The following is a 26,024-nucleotide window of genomic DNA, read 5'->3' on the forward strand; positions in this document are numbered from 1 at the left end:
ATTTAACAGCTGTAGTTTATTTCAGACAAATTACCAGTCACCAGGCATCATTTTCACTAAAGAATTTTGCTAAGGAAAGTTTGTAACATTATTCATATTGTACCCTAAGATGGAGAAGGCATTACATACTAGTTATCTGGTTTGCATATCTATTTTTCATTATTTATGAATTCCAATTGGATAGATCTAAAAATACACATTAATTTTACAGCAGTACATTTATATGGCATGACGCTGTAAGAACAAGCACAGACTAAATCCATTCATTCTTTGGAAAAAGTATTTTAGAGGAGCAAAATTTCAGGGCACATTTAGAGACAGCTGACTGAACAGCCCAGCCTGACAATTGCCATTTGTGTAAAGTGGACAGGTTTGTCTCTCAGTCACCTCTAGTTTTCTTAACAAACACCAGCACCTTCATTAAAATTTTAGGAAAAATATTTTCCATCAAGCCTTCATTACATCCTATGTGTGTCTAAATGTTCTGGAACATATCTTGCTTTGATTTTATCCTAGAATATTCTGTTCTCAGAAGCTGGGGTAAAACATGGCTGAGCGCTGCAAAAGAAACATATACCAACTAACATTTCAATGTCTGAAGGGGTAATCTAAGACAATTCTGTGTTAATTTTGTCTGTCTGCCTTTGGAAAAAGTAGTTATATACATACAAATAGTATACAAGTGGAGAATGTAACTTCTGAGATTAAACAACTTTTCATTCCTAACCAGAAAACAATCTTTTATATGCCAAAAGCCACAAACTGACAACTTTGTACACCCAAACCCAGCTTTCCTCAGGAAGGGCTGCTCTGCAAGGAATTTATAACCAAGGAGATGACAATTGTTCACAGCAGGTCCCAGCAGCACAGGGTGGGCAACAGACACCTCAAATCTGTTTTGCTGGCTCTTTTGCTGAATAATTGAGTCTGGAGTCCCACACTGAGCCCACACTGCCAAGCAGTGACCCCCAGCACTGGGACACCACCTGAGCTCAGCAAGAGCCATGTTCACCTCTAAGGTGACAGCCTGGACACTGCAGCCTCGTACAGAACCCCAGTGCATCTGCAGTTTAGTCTTACATCGTGGGTTATGAGTTTCACCAGATCTACAAAGCTCAGCATGAGCACAGAGGAGATGCAGGAGGATGTAAAAGGCTTTCAGCTTTTTGTAAAAGCTACAGCTCAACTCAAAACAAGCATTATGCACAGACTTACTTCCTCCACAAAGTATGGTTACTGCAGTTTGGCAAGTTAGAAGTTACTCAGGCAGCACTTCTTCCAACTCTTAGCTAAAAGCACAGATTCCTTGATTCACAATTTATTATTTTGTTCCAAAGTTATGACAGAGGGCAAGTTAAAGTGGTCCCATTTCAACATGAGGGAAGTTTAGAAGTTTTGAATAATTTACCAGTTGCCATATTTAATACTTCCACACAGAAGCAAGCCTGATGTTTGTTCTGCCATTGATCTGCCAGATTACAGGTTAAGTTGCATTATTTTAATAGATAAGTACACATGCAGCATCCCAATTTTGCAAGCATACCCCAAATCTGTGTACTTTTGTTAAGATTTGATCATGTTTTCACAAAAAACCATCTTTACTTTATTCCTACTGAAGGAACAAAAGACCAGAGCTTGAGAAAACTTTTATCTGAATTTAAATTAAGACAGAAATGTTAAATGCATGGGGTAGAGGGGTGCCAGCCAGTAGAGGAAGCCTGAGGCCGCTGTTAGCCAGATGCATGAGAAATACTGGAAATTCCCTTTCCACTAAAGTCTCTTCCAAGGACCAACTGAAGAACTAGTTTGGACGGGTTCTTGGAGGTCCAGGTTGTTTCACATTTCTCTCTCCACCTAGCAGTACCTTCTTAAACCACTGCTTAAACTTTAGATACAAGCTGCAGGAATGGAGAGGGGAAGAGGAAATACATGTGATGCATCACAGCCCCATGCAGGACAGATTTGATAAAGAAATATTGACACCTCTCACTTTCTCCTGTTTAATTTTTCCCCTAAAAATATGGTTATTAGTGCTCAAATGATATAAACTATCTTGGTAGTATAACTATTTAACATTCTGCTCAAAAAAGGATGGAGTTGGGAATGTGTCATTGGCTGACTGGCCAGTAAACAGATCAGCACTAGGCAAACCACACACAAGACTCATTCATCAGGGTTCCCCAATTATTTTGCTCTCTATACTTAGATGAACACCTTCCAAGCTAAGCTCAGCTTCACCAAATTCAACTCAGCATAGCCAGCTCCTGCCCTGTGCCCCAGACTTTTGGCAGATCCCTGCCATAGCACTCACTAAACACATCACTCCATTGAAACAAAAATAAAGAGAGCTGAGAAAAAAACATTTGTTTTATCTGTGCAGTAAAATGTCCATCTAACAGCATACTAAAGCTACACACTGTACTTTAAATGCACTGTACTCTAAGATTTTTTTTTAAATTTAGGCCAAAACATTTTCTTTACAGCATAAAACAGCAGAAAATATTATTTGTAAGAAAAATGTGCTCAAGCATTTAGAAAAGATATGTGGTTAAAAGGGCATTAGTGGCCAAAAGCCAGGGCCTTCCTATGACTGCAACTGGTACTAACTCCTGTAGACAGCCAAGAAAGATTTCACCAAATTGACTGAAATTCAAGCTTCTGTTAGAGGTCAGCCTCTGCAGACCATCCTGTTCTTAGCTACACTGAGGTGGTCAATACACAAACAGCTGGATGTTAAACCTTATAACAAGAAGGTAAATGTGCTGTTTGAGGACTGACTGGCCCCAGGAGCTTGGAGCAGCACATGGGTGAAGTTACAACGCCACCAATTCAGCACGGAGCCATTTGAGCTTGACAGCCCAGACCAATCCATCTGGCACAGACCAGGGGCAGCTATGAGAGCAGGGACTTCAACTGGGCTGCTGTGTTTAGAAGGGGAATTTACCCCACCAATTTTCACTTTACCTAAAGCAAGGAGAAAACCTTTAAGCACTGCATCATCAAGGCACAAGTCTGTTTCTAAGACCACCAAAGTAGTTCTCTTTGCAGCTTATATTTCACACCTCAGGAGACGTCTGAAAACATGCTTCTAATTATCTTGTCTCAGGGAAGATTAAAAGATGATTTATAAACAAATGTACTATTTATCACATCATATTCTAAGCATGGAGTGGGGGAGGATGTTCAGGAAAGCACGGCTTGTGCAAACTTGCTGAAAGTGTCACGTAGAATAGGCAGAAAGTTATAGCTGGTGTAATAATACCTTAATAGATGCGCCTGCAAAACGAGAAAGTTGTTTGATGTGCTGTCCCTGCTTGCCAATAATAGCTCCAACTGCCAAGGCTGGGATGAACAGATGAACAGTTTCAGACTCGGGCTGTTGCTGTGGGGAAGAAGGAAAAATGCAGTGAATGTTTTTGAACATTATGAATCAGACTGACAGGAAAATGGGTACAGAACAGGCATGCATGGAAATGAGGGGGAAATAAGATTTCCCCCTGTGATGTCTGAGTATTAAGGGTCTGGCTTTTTTTGGGAATCACAAAATCCACAGAACAAGAAAACCAGTTTGAGCCAAAAGAGGATTCTTTCATCTTGTATAAAATACTCACAATTTTAATGCATAGAATTTTAAAAAGCAATTGAGGAAGCTGCTTCTTTGTGAGGCTTTCACTCTTACCTGTAGCTGTCTGGATTCTCTTCCACGTGCAAGACCCTGCAGATGAGGCTACTACAAGCAGAAGGAGGCTACTACAATCTGAGCAGGCAAACTCTTTCTAGTTTCCCAGTTATATTTTTAATTTTAGATTGTGCTGAGAGCAGTACAGAAAGCCTCAGAGTTACATATATGCTACAATTTCCTTTGTGTGGGAGTGATCTGGAATGATAGCCAGCTTGAAATCTGCCAGTGATTCCTCCTGTGTAACATTATGCAACAGTTGGAGCCCTGGCAGCGTTCCTCACACAGGCTAGTAAATTAAACACCGTGTTTCTGAAAAGTGAGAGGACCCCAGCATTGCACCCACTGGATATCAGGCATCACTGCATCTTCCTATTGCTCACAAGCAGACACCCCAGCTGGAGAGCATGACACAATGCTCGAGATCCTCTCTACGTGCTGTGCAGCAATGATCAAACTGCAGGGGTGCGTCTGCCACAGTAACTCACAGCTCTGTTAGCAGCTCCAGAAGAGCCTGTCTCAGAGGAAGGGAGCACCCTCAAGTAATGGATCAATGGTCCATGCTACTGGACCATTGATCCATCCACTTCCATCAGGGCTAAAAAACCCTAAAAAGCATTTCACACAAGCCTCTCTTTGAACTAGGAGGTATTTAAGACACTACACACCTCTCCTCCTAAAGTTTTTCTTCCTCTGTGTACCCCTCTCATATTTTTGACTTTTTTTTTCTCATCCTCACTCAGATGAGCCAACATGCCCTTTTTGTGCAGAGGTATGATGAAGACAATCTTTGTCCTTGCTTTTTCAGTGCCCACCATGCACTGAGCACCAGCAAGCAGAGCACATGGGACCAACCAAGCTCATTGAGCTTTGCTCAGCTGTATATTTTAATAGGGGTACAGGCACATAGAGAAGCTCACCTAAACAGCTTTTTCTATGATATTTTCAGAAAAAGCCCCACACTGCTATATGCAACACAAAGCAAAAAGCAGATGCAATCCTAAAAACAACACCCCCAGCTTATTTTTAAATTTCAGTTACTCCTTTCAAGGTTAAGTCTTTCGAGGCAAAGTCCCGCTGCATTAGCCATAAACAAATCTGAACAAAATGCTCATTTCCAAGTTTTACCACTTCATTTTCAGTAAACACAAGTCAACTGTAACCTCAGGGGATACAAATTCCAGGCACAGCTCCACGTACCAGGTGAAGAAACCCCAAAATAGGATATTGGGAACAGAAACACTTGAGGCAATTGTAGCAGTTGCCCAGTTTACCCTGTGTTTTCACACATACAAGGTGTTAGGATTCAGAGGCATTTCATGCTGGTTTGAATCCACATGGATGCAGCCCTCCACTCCCAGCCTCCCCACTGCCTTGCATGCTTTGAGGCCAACAGCTTTGCAGATCCAGCTGGTTTTTAAGGCAGGCAGTAAGTCCCTGACCCAAATAACCAGAGCAACACACAAGTGGCAGTCTGTGACCACAGGAGGAAGTAACAACAAGAGAGTGAGAGAATGGGAAAAAGTGGGAGCACCTCTTTTAATCTGCCTACAGATCAATTTAAAATGATCTCAACACTACACCCTAAAACTACATATTTGTAATGAAAGATACAGTCACTTCAGTATATATGTTAAACCAGTTTCCAGAAGATTACTCATATTCTCCTCCTATTATTACAAACATCCTGAGTGTTGTCATAGTAAGTTCTTTTACATGTTCACTGTGAATCCAGCAAGATTTCCAGCAATTTGGAAATGCTACTGTAGGTACTCACTTGATCTTAGCACTGCAAAAAACTATTTCTAAATGGTTGCAAGTTCATGAAGCATTTGGGTTTTTCCAGTTTTGTTGCAATGACCCACTACCCTGGGTGTAGAGGCAACCCCTCCTTCCAATCCTGACAGCTTATCCACCCCCTTGTTTGCTCCTCTCTTCTTGACCCCTACATTCAATTGTCCACATGTGCTCCAGCTCCTGCAAAAATCCACTGCTGAAGTTTTCCTTTCACATGCTTCTCCAGCCAGCCTCTTCAGCTAATTACTACAACACTGCAGCGAAGCAAACGTGTAACTTGACTTGGTTTTCAAGAATTTACACAGCTTCTACCTAAACCCACCTCCAGACACATTCTGTACCATTGAAACAAATCAAACTTCATTATTTTTGTTTGCATATATTTCCTGCCTTCCCTCTGTTGCCCATCTGCCTGCTGAGCAGTTTTCCCCTCTCCTTCCCAAAGCTTGATTTCAAGCCACTTTCTTGGCTGGATTCAATCCACCACTGAAATTCCTTTTTGCTGCCTCACCCTCAAACACAAAACATGGGCAGCAAAGGCAACAGAAGACAGAAGATGTACATGTGCCTTTCTAGCTGTACAATCACCTCACTGTAGCACCTTCCTCATAGTTTTGACTTTTTGATACATTTCAACTCATTTTTTCCCAAAGGATTTTTTAAAAGTGAGTTACTGATGTTCTTTAATACGAAACTTGCATTTTGGTGTAATAGTGATACTTGTTTAAGGAATAGTGGAGAATCTGTTAGTATTCAGTTGTTCATGCATTGGAATTTTTTAAAATCTTTTCTAGGGTGCCACACTGGCATATACATATAACCAAATTCATCTCCAGTATAACATCACACAAGACTTAGAGAAATTATGTTATACACACTGATTTTTAACTACTCAAAAACCATACTCCTCTTTCTTTTTTTTCTTCTGGCAGAAATCAAGTCTAACTATAAGGCTTTTGAGAGTATCACAACACCAAGTTCAAATTGCTATCTGTCCATCTCCTTACCCACAATAATTTTTAAATCCTTTTGTATTTACTGGAAACCTAGCCTGCAAAAGAAACACATCAAACATAATGCAATGACTACACCACCCATCAATCTTACAGATGCTTCTGGGGATCTCAGGATGGAAGAAAATCAGCTATAATTTAATCTTACCCATGCCATGCCACATAAGTCACAGAGCTTTCCAGGAACTCCTAACATGAGTTATATCAGAAATAGATTCCTAGACCTTAAACATATGTTAGAAGCACTAAATTTAGGGAACTGATTTCCCACTCTGTGAAATCTGAGCTTCAACGTTCACTCCCTTATAGCCAAGTCTGCTTAAATATATACTTAAAATTTAAAAGCCAAAATATGTATGTGTATATATTTTTTGACAAGAGTAAGGTCTCCTGGACAATTTTCTCTTCTTCCGCATTCAGTTTATTTTCTCCCCTTACATAGGAAAATATTTTATTCAAAGTCAGCCCAGCCCTGGGAACTGACAGGAATGCAGAAAGAAAATCTTTCAGAGTAGCAACTAGGTTCACCAAGATTTATAGTCCATCCATCCACCCTAATTTGCAAGTAGCCATCTGCAGTGTCTGTGATGCACAGACCACCTCTTCTGCCTCAGCAATATTTGTAGTATGGGCTCATGGCTAGTCCACCCAAATAAGAGAAGTTTGTCTTGTGTAGCTGTGGCACACAGACCACCGAGATATTCACTTCAATGGAGAATCTAGGTTGTTTTGGGGTTCTGTGTTTTTTTTTCCAGGGGTTTTGTGTTTTAAGAGAAGAGCTCTGGAAACCAAGATACAAGAAACAGATTCTTCAAAAGCATGGTGACCAGAAACAATTAGTTCAGTTCATAAACAGCTGGGAATACTTGCTTTGTTTCTGCAAAAATCAGTCTGCTTTAGTCACAAAACAGGGTTGATAAGGAATTTTTGTCTATATCCAGCACACTGAACTAATGAAAACAATTTTAAATGCTGGTTTTGTTCATTAATTGGATTCCAATTTCCATCCAAATGTTGCCTGATGAAAATCAGAAGTTAAAATTAATCAAGCAAATAAGAAAAGCACCATTCATCATTTTTTAACAGAAAAAGGAAAATATACCCAAAGCAAATGGCAAATTGCATACTTGTATAAATAGAAAGAGATATTCAGTGTAAGCAAAGGCACAGACTACTCTAAGGCTTTCAGAAAGGTAACTAAAGTACACATATAAAATTTGATAAGTCAACTTAAATCAGATTTCCTGCTTGCTCATTTAAATCATGATTGAAAATGGTGATCTAACACAGAGATGGAAATTAATCTACCCCACTGGATGACACTAAGCAACTGCTGCAGCTCACTATTAGCACTGACTTTTTACACTAACAGAGCTCTTTCCTGGAGCAGCTTGGATACACCTCCTTCCATACCTCCTGCAAGTCCCTGAGCTCCAGCCATCTGTCCCTAGCCCAACAGTCCATACCAACTATTTATCATCTTCTTTTAATATTTCCCTTTCAAATTCCCACCATCACCATCCAAGACAAGCTCATCTGTTGGTAAATCATGTAACCCCTGGCTGCTTCCCCACTACACTGGGCTCACCTGGAGCCCCTGCACTGCATGTAGCTTCAGGATTATCCCATTCACTCCAGCCAGACCCTGCAGCTCCACAGGAGATTTTTCCTTCTGCTGCCAACCCTACCACATTAACTCTTAGGAAACTGGCTTAGCACAGCCATCATTTCCTGGTTTCCAGAGTTTCAGCAGGAGTGAGGTTCTTCCTCTCCTTGGGATACTGCCACTAGTCCTTCAGCATGAGGGCTACTGCTGCACACCAGAGCTAGAAGCTGAGGAGTCCCAGCCAAGAAAATTTGCAGATTCACTCCTCTTTCTGCAATTCTTGCCTGCAGGGTTAGAAAGATTTGTACAGACCATCTGCCCTTAGGATAAGGTTGCTATAACTTTTCTCTGCCAACTCCTGGTGCATCAATCCTACAAACTGCAGAAAGCCACAGGGAGGAGAGCTTTTCCCTTACCTGTTAGATTGTCAGAAGGAAAAACATTGCTCCTCATCTTACACTTGGGTAACAGAGCCATAACACAGCCAGGCAAGAACGAAAACTCAGAAAAAGTAAGCTATGACCCTCCAGAGTAGAGGTTGGTAGGTAAAAAGCAGGTCCCAAGCCACTACAGCTGGGGGAATGGACATCCTATTTGAAAAAATGGCATTTGAAAAACAAAACAAAGAACAACAGAGAACAACAAATAAAACACAGAAAAGCCAACAGAGGTTTGTCTCCTCACTTCTTCCCCAAGACGACCCCTCCTCTCGTGATTTTGGCTGATGATGCTGCTAGGTCAGTCCACAGCTCCCTCAGTCAGCATGAGTCAGGGCTCATAAGGGGGTATGTTTGTTATTTATGTCCCTCAAGTTAATTTGAGCATTAATCTCAGTCTTTTTCTGCAAGCCTGCCAACAGTACAAAATTTTTTCCAGTCATGTGCGTAAGTGTCTCCATAGACCCCTTGCTCCATCAAATGCATGTGGTTGGTAAATCCTTGGCAACATTTGGGATAAGGCTGTAAATCTTTTAAAATATTGTACCCACTGAAGTAAATAGGTTTTTAAGCCAGACATGAATGGGAGAAGAATCAGATTTTTCCTGGTTTCTAAGCTTGTTATGTTTCATGTTGCAAATTAATTACCTTAGCACGAGACATTTATTTAAGTCACAGAGTCATGTTATCCATTTTAAGTCAGCATCAGGATTTTTAGTTATGAAGGAAATAATTAAGAACTGGTTTAGGACTGCATGGAGCTACTATTTAGCCTAGTGAGATACTGGTTTTGGTTTGGTTTTTTTTTTTACATAGTAAACAAATCCACTTGGCAGAAGTAAATTAATACAGACAGTAAGTGACTGCATTAAAAAGTTCCTTTTTTGCCTTTCTACCCCCTTCCCAAAAACCATGATTACCAAGACAAGGCAGATTTGCAGACAGATCATTCAGTCTTCAGAATACCCTGAGTTTGTCAGGAAGTGAAGTATCATATTATTCAAACCCTGTACCAGATCCAAAGCCAAAATTTAAACCACGTTTTTGCAATTTACTGTGAAGAATTATCCTGGCCCACAGCTATATTAAATGCTCTTATTTATTCAGTAATGAAAACTTGCAGCAAGAGGAAATGAACATTTATCCAAGTATCCTTGAAGACATTCTAGTTGGATTCAATGCAATGATAAGAAATAAGCTTGAGATGATGGTGAAAGAAATCCTAGAGTATTCATTTTGCAATACTAGTGCTAAAACTTTAAGCCTTCATTGGAAACAGGGACTCATTAAGGAAAACAAAGTTTTAGCAGATAGGTCTAACATGATCCATGGTTTCACAACATCCTTGCAGATACCTTGTGGTACCATCTTGTACAATCACTGAGCTGAAGTGCTGCTGCCAACACAAATCAACAAACTGCAGCCTGAACTCCCTGCACCCTCCAAGCTTTTTAGGTCTATTTCAAACAGATTTAGGGCCATGCTGAGAGTCTAAAGCTTTCTGCCATATTCACTGCCTGAAAAGCCAGGATCACCCTCAGAAGAATTCTGCACTGATGAATTCAGTCAGTTGAGCAGTAGCGAAACAATTTAAAAGAAGCAATGTGTATTTTTCACTTTGATTTGCACATTAAAGCATTGCTCATATTGCCATGCATGAACTGCCCAGCCACCATCCAGCCAGGGTTTCACCTTCCCATGAACTCCAGGTGAATCCAAGATGCTCCCCTTTAGTGTAAATGCTGCATTGTGTGAGAAACACTCATGTCCCTAGATGAACCAAGGGCATGACCCTTTCTAGGACATGCAGCCCATGGAAAGGCCATGCAGCTCTACCTCTTTCCCCCTACAATCAGCCCCAGAAATTATGTGTGAGTGTCCTCTGTCCATCTAGCTGAGCTGGTCCTCTCCTCTTGGTTGAAAATCTAAGTATGACCCACCCTGTCTGCATTCCCATTTTGGGGACTACCACAGTGGTTCTTACACAGTGGTCAGTACCTTAAGTGAGATGCCACTGGAATAATTTCACTTAGTACTACTCATTCCACTTCTTGGCTCTCAAATTTAGTACTTTTCATCACAATCATCTCTGAACAGGGAATCTTCTTGGACTACTAGAAGTCACTAAAAGAACCACACATAGAAGTTTTTCCAACATGACAGCCTAGCTAGCAACAAAGGAGTACAAATCGCAGAAGCAGAGAAGGAACATTTTCTGGCAGGCTGGTTATAAGGCATTTTACAAGCAGGAACTGGTTTGACATATTTCTGAACATGGCATGAACTTTTTGTTTTTGCAAAATCTGACTGGCCACAATGCCAAAAAAAGCAATCTGCCACCTTTTATTCGGAACAGACAGCCAAAATCAGAAATCAACATAAGGAACAGATTGTGAAACTATGTAAGAGGAATTTTGCTGGTCATTCACAAGCAGGAAGCATAGGTATTCAGTGTTGCAACACTGAATATGACCACCAAAAAGTATATATATAAAAACACTTCCACTTCAAAAATCATAGCTGTGACACAGCAGTCACATGGGTACTCAAAATCCATAGAAGTTGCCCATGAAATCAATGGCTTTGGAAGAAGCAGGTACTCATCAGCTCTGGTTTATAAAGGCACTGCTCTCAGATTCCATGGCAGCTGCCAGAAAAACAGGTTGTGTAAACACAAAGATCACTTATTTCTCCATCATGTTTAACAAACAAACCAGAGATGGAGCCAGATACAACAGAATGAGGACTTGACCTACTTTTGTTTCTGGCCTGAAGGAGCTCAGCACACCCTAGTAACAAAATATTTGGCACCTTAAGGAATTAAATTACCCATTCAGTTTAACATTCAGAAGGTTTGGAGCCTGGTACTTAGGGCTTGAGAGTCTGAGATGCTCAAGAGGAACCCCAATTAAATCTTCCCATAAGAATCTAAAACCAGGGAACCAACACAAATTCTAATTCTTGTGTTCCAAGAAAATACAAATATCTCTACAAGTACTCAAACCTGCAGCAAAGAAGAAACCATTTTTATTTTAAAAAGCATCGTTGACTAGTGATGCTATTTGCATTATGACAACCTGAGAACTGTAAAAGAAGCTATTAAGAATAACTGGAGGCTTCAACACCTCAAAAACCTACCTACTGACCTGCCAGATCTTTGTACATCATCTGGTGCCAATTGCATTTTCCTTCCCTCATTGAGGGGTTGGTCCATCTCCAGAGGCAGAACAGGCTGACTGCTCTGGACACATATCCCTGACAGCACAGCATGGCAGAAGCAGAAGACTTTCAACACAGTGGGAAGACCAACAATTTTCTCCGCAGAGCAAAACAAGCCCACAATGTTAGACACCAAGAAGTAAATTTTTTAGTTGTCAAAATATGCCTCATTAATGAATGTAAGAAATTAAGCATCAGTAAAGATGTATTTCAAGGCACTGAGGCTGCAATCTTCAAAAGGACTCTAATTAGCAGGTAGATTTTTTCAGACAGTGCTGTTGTCCTACAGTGCCCTCCTCAAGATTGCATGTGCTGCACATGTATGGTTCTAATTTCACCAATGTAAAATCATTTTGTAAAAACACTGGCAAATGCTTCTTCATCCCCCAAAACCACATCCTCTTTTGGCTGCAGGACAGCTTCTCAAAAGTCATCTACTGCTTAACAAGCTGGGCAAATTAGGGCAAAGCAACTTGCAACTACACACATCATAGATGTACAGACATTGCTGCCTCTGGGTAGATCAGACATAACAGTTGCACAAGCTAATCCTATCAAACCCAGACATCCAAAGGAGCCCAACTTCACCAAGTAAGAGTCAAAGTACCTGGAAACATAGGACAGTTTTTCCTCTTCCTTGTTTTTCTCATCTATGCTCAGGGCATCAAATGAAGGCCCTCAATGAAGCAATTTTTCATTTTAAATTACTTTTCTTTCCTGCCAAAAGCACAATACAGTTATTTCTTCTCTTACTTCTATTCAATATAGAAGATGTCTTCTTTACTATTATTATTTAAGAAAATGACTGGAGAATAAAGAAGGAATCTTTCTCTTGACCACAACATCTTCTAAGGAGAAAGTTTTCCATTGGCATGTTCCTCACCTGCAACAAAAACTTCAAGAGATGGCAAAAGAGAATAAAGGAAAGCAACCTATCAGCCTAACTGTACAAGACTTTCTTTTTTTGTAATCAGAAAAGGTGGTTTGGTTTCTTGGTTTTGTTTACTGTATGAAACAACATCTTCTTTGGTTTTGTTGTTTTGTTGGGTTTTTTTTAAATTTTCCTGTTCCTCCCTGTCTCTTCCTAGAAGCCCACATGCATATCACATAAAAGTTCACTGTGAGGCTAAAGAAAAGGTTTGAAAGAGTGCTTTTTGTTTGAAGGCAGAGCTTCAAGAAGCCACAACAGGTGTCCAAAAAGGCCAGCAGAGAAAGCAGTCCCACTGCAAGCAGAGGAGCATCTCTTCACTCTAGCCAAGTTTCACAGGACAGAAGTTCATGTATCTCTTCCATGACCTTACAGAAGAAGAGGAACAGCTGGTGTGAACTTCTCTTATGGAGAAAAGCTCTCTACTTCTCACCTTACTTTATGTTTGAGTTTACCTGCCATGAGACAGAATTAATTCTACTACCCTGTTTCAGGGCATTCAAGGGCAGGATGAGGTCTCCACAGGTTATCCCTTCTTCCCCCATGCCCTTGGGATGCCAAATTTCAGATCCAGAGGCTGCAAAAGAAATGCAGTTGGATGTAAAATTAAACATGCAAAGTTCCAATTATAAAAGGAAGGGCGCAACCCACTTAACCCAAGTAGGTGGGCCAGGTGTATTAATTGCATGACTGTACACAGTTGGATTTTAAGATAAGAATTTCTTGTTTGTTTGGAGCTTTAAAACCTTCAGCGTTGCATGAGAACAAAATTCTATTCTTGAGAGACAAGTATGTGCATATTCTCCCCACAGTTCAGAAGACAGAAGCAACAACTCCATCAAAACAGCTTTGAGCAGTACAACACTACATCTGAAGCAGTTTGGCTGGGATACTTGTTAAAAGTATTTTTTTTTTTGGTGGCAACATATCTTCTGGAAAACATAAGCATGGGTGATATTCCCTTTTGCAGAACCTGACTCTCCTCCTCATAGAAATCCCAGCATTTTGTGCAGGTGCTCAGGTCACAACATTTGTTACAAGTGACAGTGGGCAGACCAACAAAGCTCTTGGCAATCATGTCAGAGCTGCAACACACACAAGCATTTAAGTGCACAGCTAAGGAGAAAGATTTAAGGATAAACAGAAAGTGGTGGTTTTTCCAGGTCCAAAAGCAGCTGGACAAGACATTGAGTACAAATAGGCACAGAAAGGCTAATGGTCCTTAATATGGTCACACAAGGGCACAGATCAGTCAAAAAAAGACCATTAGCTTGATCATATCACCAGGATAATAAGAGGAAAATCATACCCATTTGACAGCAAAAAGAATTTTTAGCTCTTAATACTTTTAACTGAGACAATTAAGTCCTGCTTTTTCCTCAAACTATAAAACATTTCAACGATTCTCTCATGTTCTGATTTGTTTGTATTTTAGGAGTCCAGGAAAAAACCAAACAGATCTTGGATTTTTGCAAGAAGAGAAAAGAACATTCAAGAATTGAAGCACAATATGCAATTCCATTGCATCCCTTTTCAGCAACTGCACAAAATGAGTGCTTTGAACAGGCAAACAGAACTTGAACTCTGCAAATAAACTATACAATTTCAATATCAAGGATTGTTGCTAGCAATAGGTAAAAATACAAGAAAATGGATGGTTAGCCTGCACTTTTGTGGTAATCAGACACTGTTAGCCACATGCAAAGGCCATGTGCCCATGTGTGTGTTTGTATCTGCCTTCCTGAGGAGGCTCCACTGCTAGGACAAAGAGTAAAAGCAGCACCCAGATTGTTACTGAGACACAATCTGCATCTTGTTAGATTAACTTAGCTGAGGCTTTGGTGCGGTACATCACAGTTAACCATCATGGAATAAGGTCTCTGGGTCACATGGAAATCATTCTCCTGAATGTGACCCAGTCCAGGGAACTAAATGCAAACTAGTGTTTGATAACATCACCATTTCCTAAGTTTGTAATACCAGAGTGTGCCTGAAGCAGCTGGAGAACAATGTTTATGCTCTTGTCAAATGTCTTAAAGGTTTGCATGAAGAGGGATAGGATGAAGCATCACACACATGTTAGCACAGCCAAATCTATTTAACTATTCAGCCCCAAGCTCCTGAAGTTGTAGATTCCAAGTACAGAATGTTTTAGGAACACTTGGCTCCAGATGTTGTGTATGAGCACTCAGAACTGTTGCTAAGCCCTGGCACTGTTACAAAATCCTAGATGTGTCTATGCAGGTTTTCCTCTTTATACCCATGTTAAAAAAGCAGCAGGAGGAATGTGACAGATAATTGTTTCAATAATTAAGATGACACTTCAGTTTCTTTGGGAACAAGTCCTACATAAGGTCACAGCTGCACCTTGTCACTTGAAAGTAGTTTGTATGAACCATCAGCTCCATATGGAAACCGTGCTGCAAATGCCCAAACTCACCCACCTAATTCTTCTGACCCAAGGCAGAGCCCCAGCCAAGTCCATCCCCACAATAAGGTGAAGAAAAGGTCCATACACAGATATTACAAAAAGAGCTTCAAACCCACCCTCAGACACATCACAGGGGTGTCCCAAGGCTCACTATATGGCTTTAAGCACAGACTTCAGACACTTGGATGCCAAGAGGCCCCTGTGATGGTGCAGCTGCAACTGCTGGGGAGCACACCTTACAGGAGACAGGGAAGAGCCAGCCCTGAGCAGAAGGCAAAACTTGCACTACACACAAATAAGCAGGGCAGCAGCAGGATATACTTCTTTACACCCTGATGCCAACAGTGTTTTCAGAAAGGATTTCCACTTGCCTGAAAGGGATATCCTCAATATCCACTAATCCCTGCTCCCAAGCATAAAAGGACATGCACTGAAAATGAGGTAAAGGTTCCTGGGTTGTCCAATGCTTTTGTCAAAATAAGGAACTTGGTAACAAATAGCTCATAGGTAAATGGACATTAAGTTTCCCTGGGAGTTCTTAATTAATTTTTCTTTCAGGACCTTCTTTCCCCAAAGCCTCTGTTAGATAGATTTCATTTTAGATCTGTTGATCTAAAATGAAATCTGTTAGACAGATTTCATTTTACTTTTTAAATCCCTCATGAGTTCTCCTAGATCTCCCCCTGTGGTTACCTTCAGCCTTTCAAAATATATCAATTTCTCCTTCAAAATATAGCCAGACTTTTTTCTCTTTCTACTTGTGAATGCCCTAATAACCAATTTAATCAGTGTGTGAAAACTGTTCTGCTAGGGGAAAAATTAGAGGAGAGTAAAGCTCAAAAGTTACAGAAAATTAATTCATACACAAGTAAGACTTAAAAGTCTTCAAAATGGAAACTAATGCATCCATTAAAGGAATAGACTCATGCTTTTTCTCATTTTCTCTCCTCAGAGAGCAACAAGCACTCCTAGTAATTAGAGGGGCTGACTCACCTGAAGCCCACAGAACGACCTGCTCTTTTCCAAATACCAACACATTTAAGTACAAACAGGTGAGATAATTCCCTTTGTTCGTACATTTGCTTTAGAAGCCCTTAGTATCTGTCTCAGGAGCTGTATCAGTACCACCCCCAACCTCCACAAAATCTGAGTTCATCTCCCAGTCTGCGAGTTTATCCCTTCTTTCTGCATGTTAGCTTGTCACACACCTAGACTGCATGGAATGAGAGCCATTTCAGAGGAATGAGCACCAACAGAAGCAAGAGAGTTCAGACAGTGGTCTGAACTTCCAGCTGCACAGTTTCTACACAATGACATTTGTTTCTTGATGCTTTTTTCCAGATGTTGCCATTATCCTGTTTCCAAAAACCTGGATACTGCCAGAGATCTTAGCAGGCCAAAAAAGGTGCATTTGGGAGGTAAAGGTGCACTAGCAACAGAGGGACAAACAGGAGTAACCACCAAATTCAGCACTGTTTAGGTGCATATTTAAAGCAAAAGGAACCACAATGGGGGGGAAAGTGGGAAAGAAATGAAAATACACCAAGTGATGAACAGAACTGTGGGCTTACAATATGAATCTCAAGAATAGCAAAGTAGTCTGCAAATCTGGAGTAAAAAGATAGGAAAAGCCACACTTTTAATTACCAATATAGAAAGTTATATACTTTTAACAAACCACATCTAGTATCTCTTAAGAAAAAAACTGAGGCAATTCATTACCAGAGATGGCATTTTCTATAATATAGTGAAGCAGAAACCTGTATTGTTTAGTTTAGTCTGCCAATCTAATTGAAGTGCAGAATGACTGTGAGCGAGAGAACGTGTTTGTCATAAATGGAGGCTCTGCTATTGACAGTAAAATACCTGAGTATAAGCATATTTCTATTGTAGCTTTCATTGAAGCACATTTTTCTGATAAAGCCACTATTATACTCAATATACTTTATAATACATTCATAACACCAAACTTGTTCATTCTTACAAACAATGTTACAAGAGAGGAATTTTTCCTGCTCCTTACACTGACTCTCTCTTGGTTTCTTCCTCTGGGAAAAATATTTAGACCACAACTACCCTTTAGAACAACAGAGCTTGAGTTATTTGATGAAGTTTAGTGTTGTGCTGCATTTTCACTTTTCTAGTTCATGAAGAGTCTCAGACTTAGCTCTCTAGATGTCACTGTTGGGCAAAGAAGGGGACCAAGTCAAACAGCAGAGTTTGTAAAATTCTGCCATCAACTTCTTAAGAGACTTGTTAGAATTGTTTAGAAAATTCACCTTGCATTTAGTGGCTAACAACCACCAGCACAGAAACAGAAAAGAGTTGAAAAACACCACCTTCTCCTTGTAATGAGGTTGTCTTTTCTTGAAAGCAAAACACCATCTCAGCTCCAGACAGACTCTGGAGGTTTCTGGTGCAACGAATCACCTTCTGCTCCATAGCAAAATTCTTCATTTATGCTTACTAATCAGCACAGAATTTGAGTAAGATTCTATTAAACTTTTTCATATTTTTTTAGAGAGCAAAATGGCAAGTAAATCACAGCTTTCTGGAGATTGATCCATGCAATTTACATACTAGATATTTAGCAGTACTGCATTTCAACATGGCATTTATAAAACTGCTACATTCAAACAAACACTGTAGCTACACATAGATCCCCAGTTCATGACAAGACATAATTTCTTTTCCTTCCATAACACAAGGAATAAAATTGCATACTAGCATTATTAATTGCCAATTCCAGCAATTTTGAAATGCTATTTTATGTGAAAGTTATTTCTGCAATAATTAAAATTCTATATAAAATAAAATCTAACACTTTTCTAAGCAGCACTATTTTCCAGTTTCACTGAGCATTTCACTAGAAAAGCAACTAATGCCTGCTCCCAACTGCAGCCACATGAAATACTTTTCAGTGTGCAAGCAGGAAGACAGACAACATTTAGAAAAATGACAGAACACAGCTAGCAAAACACCCTTCCAGATTTTCTGGGGAAAAAGGCAAAAAAATGCAGCATTGCAGAGATTAGTATCACCATCCACTAACCATCCAAAATCAGAGCTTCCCTTACCCCAAAAGGTGGATATGAAGCAGCAGCAGCAGCAGAGGCAACACTCACTGCGGGAGGTGGTATTCCTGAAGAAGAAGGTGGGAACAGACCCAAGGCATTCAGATTTAATCCAGGAATTAAATGTGCTTGAAGCTGCAATGGCAGAAGAGTTAAGATTTAGAGTCCTGGTTATTAACTCTAATAAAATCCTAGTTGGCATATGCTATTCACGTTTTGGGATGTTATTTTAAAAGAAAGTCATTTCCATTACCCAAAGGACTCTCATTCAAACCTGCTTCCCAGACACATGTACAGACCAATAACATCAAAAACACATAGGAAAGGCAGATGGGGATCACTTGCTACAACTTAGTCATCAAAACACATTTCAAATTTTACAGCAAGATGTTCAGATAATAGTACTATTTACTTTCAGAGTTAACAAATTTATCAGAAAAACAATAGTTTTGTCCTTACACAAAAAAGACAGCCCTGTAGAAACAGAGAAAGATCATGAAAGATCAGAGAAAGAACAAAGCCCTGCTTTTCTTACACTGGAGGAACATGTATGTGACACTATCAGCCCATCCTCTCTCCCTTGCAAAAGATGAAGTGAGATACCTCCAGCAATTGCTGGCAAAGGATCAACTATAAAGTTGCATGTCCCTTGCTTGACCACATCTGAGAAAAAGTGACATCATCACGTGGTAGGAAGCATTTGTTGTCTGATACAAAACTTGTCAGCACCCCTTTCACTTTTCCAGATTATTACTCGAAAACATGAACATGCTTTAGAAGTATTTCAGCTAGAGAGACAGATGCTATCTCAGGCCATTAAGATAAGTCAATCACAAGACACCAAAAAACCTCAAAACTTCACCACCTCAGAAACTACCTGAATAATCACTACAAACTAAACTCAAAACCTATACAGTAACAGAGGTAGTTTTTTGACTTTCCATACCTTTGTCAAATAGCAATACAGTTAGAACTCACCCCATGTTCCTGCTTGTTATATGAAACAAAAGTGCACCACTATTGAATACTTTGTTCCTCATGAGTACCTCATGCATTGCAATTTGCTTCGTGTGGGGGACACAGGGGGAAAAGTGGGGAGAATATTCACTTGGTAGGACAAGCATGAATAACAGACATTTCTAGAAAGTCAGGACTACTGTAAACTGAAAAAATATTTCCTTTCTAACTCTAGACCATAAGATTTGGATACACATGCAGACAACGCATTTCCTAACTATCAAAAATCTCAATAATTTCTCAATATGCATAAGTAATACTTTGGCAAACTAATGAGGTATGTTGTTTTCATTATATAATCACCAATCATCTTCAAATTGCTAAATGCCTTTATCATCTATATCAAGAAAAAAGCCTTAATAAGATCTTCTTAAAAGAAATAATTAAAAACAGGAGGGATCTTTCTTCCGCACATTATTATGCTATTTATGTGATGAGACTGAATCACTTCTTTAAAAAACATGCAAGCCAGAGCACATAAGCTACAACAGCACAAACACACCCTGCTTCAGGTTCTTGCAACAAGAAAAAAGTTAAATGCTCATTCATTTCCTCAATCTAAACAAAGTTCTCAGTTCCCCCACTCAAAAATAAACTAGAAAAAGCTTCCAGTAAAATAGCACACATAAATAATAAAAATGCTTGCCCACACCCCTACAAATAAATGAGGCAACAGAGAGGCTGCAACAGAAAATTCTGATGTGATATTAGGGAAAAAAAATCATCATGAGAGCAGTGAGACAGGGCAGAGGCTGCCCAGAGACACTCTGGGTTTTCTATCCATGGAAATGTTAAGGAGAAAAGTCCCTACACAACCTGGTTTAACTTTGAAGTGTGGCCTGCATTGAGCAAACCCACTGCTGGGCCAGGCAGCCTCCAGGGGTCCCTCATACCCAAAATCCTTCTGTGGTTTTAGTCCCAGAAAGAACCCACACCCTAAGGAAACTCACATTCATAGCAGCAATATCATTTTCATAGGACTCCCTGATTTTCTTCATGATTTCTTCCTCAGCCTTGGCACAAGTTTCAATACTGCCTTTAACTGTAATGGTCCTTTCCGGATTATAGAGTGTCAAGTCCTGCAATCTGCAAATGACACAGAAGCACAGTTAATTAGCAAACAGAGAAGATAATCCAGATTTATCATTTGAGTGCAACAACATCCAAGCATGTTGAGTTTGCCCTCCAAAGACTGTAGTATCAATTCATAACAGGGTTCAAACACAGTCCTCAGATAATCTGGGGAAACTGTGTCCTCATGGGAAACACAACCAAACCCTCACAGCGAGGTTTGGCATGGGGTGGCTGGGACATCCTTGGGTGCTGCACAAAACAGAGCCAGCACACTGTGCATGAGCACACAGAGCTGCTGCAGGGCAGTGCAGCCGTGTCCCACCTCACACCAGCACTACCAACAGGGACAGGGCCTTCAGACACTCATTTTAGACACCCCAGAAACACACCATGAAAACATTCTTTCCTTGAAAACTACACTGTATTCCTTAAGGAAACTGGAGAAAAGCCCAGCCTCAGTAAAACTGCAAGAGAGCCTCCAAACTCTCAAAATGAGGAAAAGAAAAGCTGTGTGCAAGTCAGCATTTGCTGCTCAACACTAGTAACTCCTCAGGGAAAATGAAGGGGCGACAGCATTAAACCAGTGCTCTATTTGGCAACAGATGCAAACCTACTGTGGTAACATGGATTAAACGCACAGGGAAGCCATGGCATGGCCATGCACTGAGAAAAGGTAGAGGGGTGCAGACAAAGTCCAGAGCAAGATGCAGAGTGAGGAAGCCCACGGCAGGAAGGAGAGAGGAAGCAGCACAGGCCTTGCCTTCCTGCACAGCAGGCAGCATGGCAGCCTGCACTGCTCCCCAAGCAGTGGCAGGCACAGAACACATCCACTCAGCAGTCCTTGACTCTCCAGTGCATGAGCACTGAAGTACTGCCCCAGGAAGGAAAATGTTGGGAAACTTCCCAGAGAAGAGAGGAAGCACTTTCCCAAACCAGCTGCCTTTAAATTTATGGACAAGCTTACCAAAAAGCCTGAATGAAGAGATCATGAGAAAGACTAATTAGAAATAGCAAAATCAATGGGCATATATGCTCTCATTTTTGTATTGATTACACCAGATGACTTCAGAGGGCTATTTTAGGCATAGTATGACAAATATAATCTTGAGAGCAAGATTTTAATGCAAATAAACCTTTAACTCACTAAATTAAAAAATACTCTGTAGCTATTTATAGACAATGTGTTATTTGTGTCATCATCAATAAAGACAAGTGGATTCCATGGAATGAAGACCATTTTTTCATGTAGTCTGTACACATTTTTTCTCCTTTTAGCATTAATAGTCTGTGTACTGTTTGCAGACAAAATGTTTATGCAAACACATTCAAGAGAGCATGCTAGCCTTACAAAATCTATTCTTGAAGCACACTTATTTAGGTGCTTTTTCTCTATTTGTTTATTTTCCTCAGACTAATTCCATAAACACTCACACACCTCTAAGGAAGGCCTCAGGTGCTTTCATCTAAATTTGCTTTCCTCTTTTTGAAGAGCCATATTTACTTGCAGCTTCCTTGTCCTCATTTATTTCCTGCACTACTTTTTTGTCTCCTGCATGTATTCACACCCGTTCATACATCTTCATGTGTCTTCCAAACCTTTTCCCTTTCCTACAGCCTGTAAGCCTAATTCTCACCCTTCCTGGCTAAAACCAAATCCAGGATGCCTTCAAATGCTTGGAAGTTCATGCCAGGGCATTCATTATTCAGAACAGGAGGTTCTCTGAAGATATTACTCCAGGGTAAAACTACTATTGACTGCCAAGCTTCTACAGAGATGTTAATCTAATCAGTGATTTACAGATTTCCAGTAAAGGTGAAAACTCCTGTTTAATCTCAGCTAAATTTGAACAGGCCTTGGTTACCCTCACAAACTCAGACCAAAAGCCATTACTTTGTAGCAGACTAGCCAATGTATTGTAATTTGGCTGTTAGTGGACAAGAGGGACAGAATTGCTACTAAAGATACCCTTTTCAGAATTCATTTGCTCTATTTTCTTTCCTTCTAGTCCAAAAATTTAATATATCATGGAAACTAAAACATCACTAATTTCACTCATTTTCACACATAGCTCAGAACTGATCTAGACTTATAGTTTCAAACACTCATCATTACATATGGTATAATATGTTAAAAACAACTGACACTTAAAATATAGTCTAACACAGGCTCCACATAGCCTATGTTATTTTTAGGCTTGCTCTTGACTGAGTTTACAATGAAGACTCACTGTTTACATAAAATTTAACTGAGCTTAAGTAAGTGTTTAATCCATATGATGGAAAGGCCTCTGAAGGGCTGTTATCTCAGCCTTCAGCACACAGAATATTTTTCCAAGAACTCTGTACCTGAATGGCCCACAGCAGCACTGCTGCCATTTGACATGTCACCAATAACTTACGGTGATATTGTGATTTTAGTATCTGTGTCCTGCTCAATTTTCTTCAGGTTTCTTCCTTCTTTGCCAATAAGTCGGCCGACAAAGTTGTTGTGTGCCAGTATCTTCAAGGGAATTTCTTCTGTACTGTAATGGAAGTTATACCTAGTGAGACTTTTGGAGACCAAAGTACAAGCTTTTATACATGTTATGGATTAATTTAATTTTCATAGAAATATCCCATTCACATGTTTTCACTGGGTGCAGAATAAGTCCGGGTGCAATGGGCTTTCCAGCACCATCATCTATAGCTTAATTGCAATTGCAACGTGCCTTCAACTAAATAAAGCTCAGACTGAAGTAACCAGAGCTGTTGGGAGGGAAGAAATAGATCTTAAAGCTTTTAGTGAGGGCTCACAACTTGCTGTGCTTGCTCAAACTAAAAGCTGTCAGTTGCTCAAGAAACTTCCATATTTGCTCCAATTCACCTCAAAATCACAGCCAGACAACAACTGAAATCACAGAAGCATGCTGGGGCTAATTAAGCTAGTAAACTGTCCTGTAAGGTAAAATATCTCAGTATCTTTACCTACTTAGATATGGATAACAGCAAATATTCACTTGTTAACAGCTTTAAAGACTATGTCTTTAAATGGAGCTAGTGAGAATTCAAAACTTTTAATGCTTCCACAATGAAATGCTTTTTACTCACAATTTAGTATCTTGAGCTTCCTTTTGCATGATCTCCATAATAATTTTACAAGCTGTTGAGCAGCCTTCAGGAGTTGAGTGGATGGTAATTGGTTTCTCAGCAGCACCTGCATTCTCTTTACGATGAATATCAATTCTTGAAAGAAAGAAAAACACTAACTGTAACCACACCCTCTATGGTAAGCCTTGTGTATTTCCAACTGTTGTAAAACTTATTTTAAGCTAACAGTGACTATATATATTGTAGTTTAACTTTGAAAAGCTTACGACTACTTAAGCATATCCTAAATACAAATTTGTGTTATGAAGAGCCTCTCCTATCCTGATTTTACCAGCTAAAACCCCACCTTTGTGGACACTGGGATCTCCTGTTTTTGGTAAACTCCCATCAAGATGTTCAGGGGAGTTGATTGACAGACAATGTGGCAAACCCCTGAAGACAACAACATCTCATCGAGCTTTCCCAGTGCCCCATCTCCAGCCCCACTGCTCCACTTACAATGCCTGTGCAGCTTCAGGACAGTCAGGCTTTGTCCCATCTTATTTTAAATACCTCAGCAGCAGAGTTTCCCAGCACTCCTCTGCTAGCAAGTAGCATGGTAGTACTTTGCATCCATCCACAAGATGAATTTCTTACACTTTTCCGGCCTGATTTTGTCCTGATATTACCTTTACCCTCTACCACCCTGAAACTATTAGCCTTGTTCTACAACAGGTTTATGTAGCTCTAAGAATGTAACAAAAATTAGTTATGACCTGCATAAAGACAATGCCTTGGATATTACTTTTCCCTGCCAATAACTGCAGTTCACATATTCTTTCCACCTCTGCTTTTTGTTTTTGCCCCTCTTCCACATGTAACAGCTGCTTTCTAACTAAAACAACCATGCTGCTTTTCAAGAAGCCCCTTTATTTTTGCAATTCTTTCAAGTGTTGAAAACTCATTTGGTTTCACAATGCAGCATTTTCCAAGAAACCCATCTTGGCAGTCCTTGGTGGAAATGAAAGTAGATGAAACTTTCTTTTTTTAATCCCCAAACCAGTGAAAACATCATTCTCAAAGTCACGTATCTGTAAAGTTAGCAACCTGCAATTATTTCTATTCTACCCACCCTTTTTCTAGACATAAAACTTTCCTTATGCCAATCTTCCAGGATTTTTATAGTCCAAGAATTAGATGTTTTATATATCACCTGAAAAGTTGGTTACCCAGAGAAAAACTACAACCAAGTCTTGTCAGGACACCACAAATCTCTTACACTTGTGTTGTTAAACATGCTAAATAGTCTCCCGGGCTACATTGTGCTAATGAGAGGTTGGAGGGAGCATCATGATAATCCTGGGTTTGGGGAGGGGGGTAAGCCTGTTTGTAGGGGGTTGGGGTGCAATTAGAGAGGAGTCCCTTATCCTCATTAACTACTCTCAAAACTGAGGCTCCTGCCCATCCTCATTCCCCTCACACACAGCTCATTCCCAGGTCCTGCCTGCTGCTACTACAGAACTAGGGGCTCCTCCAGTGGGCTGCTGAAGGCAGCATTTCAATTCTCTGCTTTTAGGGGCATCCTGGAAAAATTCTTGGAATAAGAACCCCACCTCCCTCTGCATCTGTGCTGAGCTCTTCCTTGTGGGTAGGATTTAACACACACTGGAAACAATCTCTTCTTCCAGCGTCTCTAGACCCCAGTGCTCTAAGCTTCTTAGGTCACTTAGCAGCTTGCTTTTTGCCTCCTGTGCATTTCCTTAATCTGTGTTTTGGTGTGGTCTGCAACTTGATAGCAACAAATGTGTTTTCTAGAAACAGAGGGGGAAGCAGTGAAGGGAGATAAAAAGGTTCTTTGTTTAGGGCTTTTTCCCCCACATCTTTTGACAATATTTACAAATCCTAAAAATGCCATAATCAAACTAAAACTAGAATAAACACTTGAAGTACAGTTGGGTACATCACTACACTGACTATATGTCCTCCAGAACAACATATTACAGCTCTTTCAGTTTCACTTTTTGTGCCAGAACCATATTAGTACATCTGTAAGCAAAACTCTCCAACAGAGTACCATCCTGCTAGCATTTCTCTTTTAAAGAGGGATAAAAAAGTCAGATAGCATTTGAAGACGTATCAAGGACAGAATCCAGTCCTTAAATAAATATTGCAAAATATTTCCTGTTCTCTGTTATCTTCGTTTGCTCTCTGACCATGCAGGTTAGTAATGAAGTTTTACAAACTCCTCTTTACACAAACAACGATGACGCAACATTAAAGCTATTAATCAGTTTCGTAAAATGACTTACTTGGACTGTGTCTGCTTGGTAATGTTTCTGATTGTTGCTCCTTCTTTCCCAATAATGGCTCCTACAAACTGTGTGGGAACCAGCATCCGTAGCGGAACGTCCGACTGTGGTTTCTGCCGAGTGGTTGCGCCAGGTGACCCTTGCCTGGGAGGACCCCTCTGGCCAAATCCACGTCTTCCCTGGGGGTGTTGTTGAGGAGGTTGCTGGGCTGCCATCTCATCAGGGATGTATGCAACTTTCAAGGAATAGTTTTCAAGCTGAAATCCGTTCAGTTTTTCTATTGCTCTGTTTATTTGGAAAGGGGAGGAGAGAGGAGATCAAAAAAAGCCCCACAAGCACACGCAGGGCCTTATGAAATGACAAATTATCCTGAT

The 26,024-nt window shown here is 40.2% G+C and overlaps 1 protein-coding gene across 1 annotated transcript in view; it reads right to left on the bottom strand.

Moving 5' to 3' along the window:
- The window catches only part of IGF2BP3 (insulin like growth factor 2 mRNA binding protein 3), a 112,231-nt gene that overhangs the window by 8,697 nt on the left and 77,510 nt on the right, over nt 1–26,024 (bottom strand). The window contains exons 6-11 of the mRNA XM_036406247.2: nt 25,651–25,935; nt 23,363–23,497; nt 22,675–22,797; nt 20,152–20,287; nt 18,188–18,319; nt 3,263–3,382 (exon numbers count right to left, since the gene is read on the bottom strand). Of these exons, the coding sequence (XP_036262140.1) occupies nt 3,263–3,382; nt 18,188–18,319; nt 20,152–20,287; nt 22,675–22,797; nt 23,363–23,497; nt 25,651–25,935 (931 nt within the window). The remainder of the gene's footprint in view (nt 1–3,262; nt 3,383–18,187; nt 18,320–20,151; nt 20,288–22,674; nt 22,798–23,362; nt 23,498–25,650; nt 25,936–26,024) is intronic.

Source organism: Molothrus ater, chromosome 1 (genome assembly GCF_012460135.2).
Source record: "Molothrus ater isolate BHLD 08-10-18 breed brown headed cowbird chromosome 1, BPBGC_Mater_1.1, whole genome shotgun sequence".
In the NCBI taxonomy this organism is placed as follows: Eukaryota; Metazoa; Chordata; class Aves; order Passeriformes; family Icteridae; genus Molothrus; species Molothrus ater.